Source organism: Galeopterus variegatus, unplaced genomic scaffold (assembly GCF_000696425.1).
Source record: "Galeopterus variegatus unplaced genomic scaffold, G_variegatus-3.0.2 Scaffold4535, whole genome shotgun sequence".
Taxonomy (NCBI): Eukaryota; Metazoa; Chordata; class Mammalia; order Dermoptera; family Cynocephalidae; genus Galeopterus; species Galeopterus variegatus.
In genome coordinates, this window is record NW_007730646.1 from 74789 (window position 1) to 79242 (window position 4454).

A 4454-nucleotide genomic window follows, 5' to 3' on the forward strand; every position below is an offset into this window, starting at 1 on the left:
TGTTGCCCCCATTTGCTTACACAAATCTTAGATTGGTTAAGCATCTTAAGACCAGTTTCCAGTTCCTTTTCACATCTTTATTTCCCTGGGTACCCAGGTGCACAAATGGGATGGTGATCTTTACAAAACAACATCAACAACAACAACAAAAACCTCTCGCTCACACAAAAGCCCACCTTGTAAATGAATGGAATATTAACGACTACCTAATAGTTTCACTGTTGGCAGGGCGAAACTGAACACTAACACAGCTATTTCTACAGATTGCCAGTGAATCCGAAGCAGCTCGAGGAGAAACGCACCTACTGTATGTGAAATGCTGGTGCAGATTTTTTTTTCCTATCAGTCTAACCTTCTGTGTTGATGCATGAATGCTGGTACCCACTTACAGGGATGCCAGATGATCAGTGCAGAATGAAGGTCCCAAGAGAGAGGATCACATGGCTCTCTCTGCCCTGTGACGTCACTAGCAGATGGCATGGGTACCAGCTCTGGCAGTTGGCATCAATGTCACTTTTTAGAGATCAATGAGATAGTGCAGATATACACAGATCTAGAGACTCCAGGAGACGATGCGACACTCAGCCTGAAAAGATTTGGAAGACCCAAAATGAAAACTGATTATTGAATGAAATTAAAACCTAAGGTAATATAAATAAAGATATACTTCAATTGATGTTGGCTTTGCATGCAAGTATTTAAAGATACAGTGTCACTGTCTTATAGTATTGATATGCTCTTTGCCATCTATAACTTCTTATAGTATTTCATTCTTATGATGTAACTATCACATACTTTCACTGCTATTATGTAACACTGCAAGTATGTGGACATTACTAAGAGTGTGTGTGTGTGTGTGTGTGTGTGTGTGTGTGTGTGTGTGTGTGTGTGTTGAGGGGGCTGGAGATTGTTAAATTGAAAAGTCTGTGTTTTAATGTGCCTATTTGTTTGAAGACTTTAGATGAAAATACTTGCTGCTTCACCAAACAAAAATCAAAAATACATTTGAAACACAAATTATTTTCCCCTTTCATTCGGGATTCTGGACACACGTGCACAATTGCAGTCAGAATCCTTGGACCGTTCCTGTCAGATATTAGCTAGAGGGAGACTTCTGTGGCTTGTAGAACAAAAACAGTATGAGAGTGTTTTTTTGTCCAGGATAATTTGAATGGCAGTAAAGAGACAATTACATTGGGTAAAAATTTAAATGTAAAGCAGTCTCAACATTCTCTTTGATTAAAAAAAAAAATTGCTGGTGATTTTTATTTTTTCATTTGCTTGTAGAGTTTATTCCAAATTAGCTTAATCCCCTTTTCTTTTTGAAGGCTGGAAAAATAGTGCTTTTTTACATAATTCTTTACTGATCAGAAAGAAATCAGTTTAAAAATTGACTCTGATAATCCTTTCTTTTAATTTGTATATTCCAACAGCCACTTATCTAAATTTACAGTTGCATGATACAGCAAATAAAGTTAAAGTTTATTTTTTTTCTAAAAAATTCCCCACAAATTTGTCAGCTAATGAAGAGATATTACTTTTCATTTTGAAAATTGGTTTCTCTTTGCATTTTATACTCAGGGGAATTGGAATTAATGAAATTCTGCATTGCTATATCATGTTTTACATTTGCTTGAATTCCACAATCCTTTTCATGTACTAAAATCCAGTTTAAAATCAAAAAGAAATGGAGATAGAGGTGGTATTATAATAAATGCTTCATGTTTTATTTTCTTTTGATAATTTGCCTGTATAAATTAATTCTATTGCATGCATCAATGTTTTTATAATTACTAGTCTGCACAAACTCAAAAATTACATTTAATGTAAAAAAAATTAGTCCTGGAATCAGTCTTTTTCACATGTTCTTGTAGCCTTATGATAAAGTCACAAATATATTTTAAGTGTGTAAACTTTAAAAATGAAAATACTTTAAATATTGTGCTGGCATTTTTTCAGGTAATTTAAGATTAGAGAACCATGTTAACACTACCGTTTGATGAGTCTGTTGTAATGCCAGAATCCCAGATGTGCAGAAAGTTTTCTAGAGAATGTGAGGACCAGAAGCAAATTAAGAAACCAGAGAGCTTTTCCAAACAGATTATCCTTCGAGGAAAGAGCATCAAAAGGGCCCCTGGAGAAGAAACCGAGAAGGAGGAAGAGGAGGAAGACAGGGACGACGAAGATGAAAATGGGTTGCCCAGAAGGAGAGGTCTTAGAAAAAAAAAGACGACCAAGCTCCGATTGGAAAGGGTCAAGTTCAGGAGACAGGAAGCTAATGCGAGAGAGAGGAACAGGATGCACGGCCTCAACGACGCTCTGGACAATTTAAGAAAAGTGGTCCCCTGTTATTCTAAAACCCAAAAACTGTCCAAAATAGAAACTTTACGACTGGCCAAAAACTACATCTGGGCACTTTCTGAAATTCTGAGAATCGGCAAGAGACCAGATCTGCTTACATTCGTCCAAAACTTATGCAAAGGTCTTTCCCAGCCAACGACAAACTTGGTGGCAGGCTGCTTGCAGCTCAACGCCAGAAGTTTCCTGATGGGTCAGGGTGGGGAGGCCGCGCACCACACAAGGTCACCCTACTCTACCTTCTACCCCCCCTACCACAGCCCTGAGCTCACCACTCCCCCAGGGCATGGGACTCTTGATAATTCCAAGTCCATGAAGCCCTACAATTATTGCAGTGCGTATGAATCCTTCTATGAAAGTACTTCCCCTGAGTGTGCCAGCCCTCAGTTTGAAGGTCCCTTAAGTCCTCCCCCAATTAACTATAATGGGATATTTTCCCTGAAGCAAGAAGAAACCTTGGACTATGGCAAAAATTACAATTACGGCATGCATTACTGTGCAGTGCCACCCAGGGGTCCCCTTGGGCAGGGTGCCATGTTCAGGTTGCCCACCGACAGCCACTTCCCTTACGACTTACATCTGCGCAGCCAATCTCTCACCATGCAAGATGAATTAAATGCAGTTTTTCATAATTAATGAGGAAAATGAAAATAAACAGTGGTCATTCACCTCCCCCGTCTAATTAAGACAAAGCAGATGCTTGTGGGCTGAGTAATTGGCACAACTCTATCTAAGGTGTTTACTAGTTTCCGAAGTGTGTTTCAACTATTGTGAGAATTTTCTATGTAATAATAAATCTCTTTTCGTATGAGAACTTCTTTTCCTTTCTTTTTGTCTGTAAAGCACTGTGATTCTGTTTCTACTGGAAGGATTGTTTTCTTGTTTTATTTTCTTTTAAATTCACTTAATTTGTTTGAACAAGGTGTTTTAAGAATATACTGTTGAATAAAGACGTGCACACAGCATAACTCAATGTCTATTTCAGTTGTACAGTAATTATAAAATGCATGTTATGAAAATCAGAGTAAAAATGATGTGTTTATAATTATTAGGAATTATATATTATGTATCTCTGAAAAACTGAAATTTTAAAATATCGAGAACATCACTGAGCTGGCAATGGTATTGGAAGATGCATTTGAGGATGTGCACCAATATAAAGACCTATGCAATTTTCTTTGTATTAAGGACGAATCTAAACGCATTCAATTGGTAACTATTCCTCTTGAAGTATTTGCAGATGGGGCAACATGATATTTGGGTAGGTGGTGTCATAATTTTGGAACAATTATTTCAACCATAAAGCAAAAATTTTCAGCACTTGTTTTGTATTGTTCAGAAATTATCTGTACAGGTTTGTTATCACAATGTATAATTGTGTTTTTCCACCCTACATTTTTAAAGCAATTAAACATAGATATTTCCACTCGTAAAGGACATCTATTAGCTGTGATATTTTTGCATGATACCTATCATTTCCTGGTACACAGCTGCTTTCTGTCTCCAACACTCCCCCCTTCCCATTTCAGAAATATTTCTGGATTACAAAACCGTACCAGCTAAAACAAATTTCTTAAACAAAATGGCCAAAGCGCTCACAAAATTTTTTTCAAATATCTTAAATGAAAGAAGAGGAGCCCTCGAGGGTTAAACATCCTGGGGAAACAATGATAAATCCTAGTAACCTTCAACTCGAGCCTAAATTCGGTGGCAAATTTCCAGGAAACACCGGAGTGGGTGTTAAAGATGGAAGGTTTTACTCGCGCCCTTCAAATAAGTCTGGCCGATTAGAAGCTAAATTCTGCGTGATTAAAAGTTTCCTGACAAAAGGCCACCAAAAACTTACTTCAATAGTGCCTGGGGAGCTACCCTTTTAACCAGGGTTGAGTCCCTTCTAGAATTAAAGGCGAGGTGGCAGTGACCTCGCTCAAGATGCCCTCTGGAGCGGGGGAGAAGGGGACAGCCGCGCAGGCTGGCGAGGGCTGTAGGCGACGCGCGCGATGGTGGCAGGACGGCGGGGCGGTGTTTTAAGGAAAGGTCACACACACACCCCTCTCAAATTGAGGACGAGGATGAATTTGAGAAATGCTTGAGAA

At 38.6% G+C, this 4454-nt stretch overlaps 1 protein-coding gene across 2 annotated transcripts; it reads left to right on the forward strand.

The window, feature by feature from the left end:
- Nucleotides 1-312: 312 nt before the first annotated feature.
- On the forward strand, nucleotides 313-3792 carry NEUROD6 (neuronal differentiation 6). Of its 2 annotated transcripts, none has more exons than XM_008587767.1 (2): nucleotides 313-646; nucleotides 1960-3792. In XM_008587767.1, the coding sequence occupies exon 2, from the start codon at nucleotides 1981-1983 to the stop codon at nucleotides 2992-2994; it is 1014 nt and encodes a 337-aa protein (XP_008585989.1). In that variant the 5' UTR covers nucleotides 313-646; nucleotides 1960-1980; the 3' UTR covers nucleotides 2995-3792. The 2 variants fall into 2 exon arrangements, with proteins under 2 accessions (XP_008585989.1, XP_008585990.1); XM_008587768.1 differs by having other exon boundaries at nucleotides 384-646; nucleotides 2101-3792.
- The last annotated feature ends 662 nt before the right edge of the window (nucleotides 3793-4454 follow it).

Coding starts and splice junctions, on each gene's coding strand:
- NEUROD6 (XM_008587767.1), top strand. CDS start 1,981: ATGTTAACACTACCGTTTGATGAGTCTGTTGTAATGCCAGAATCCCAG.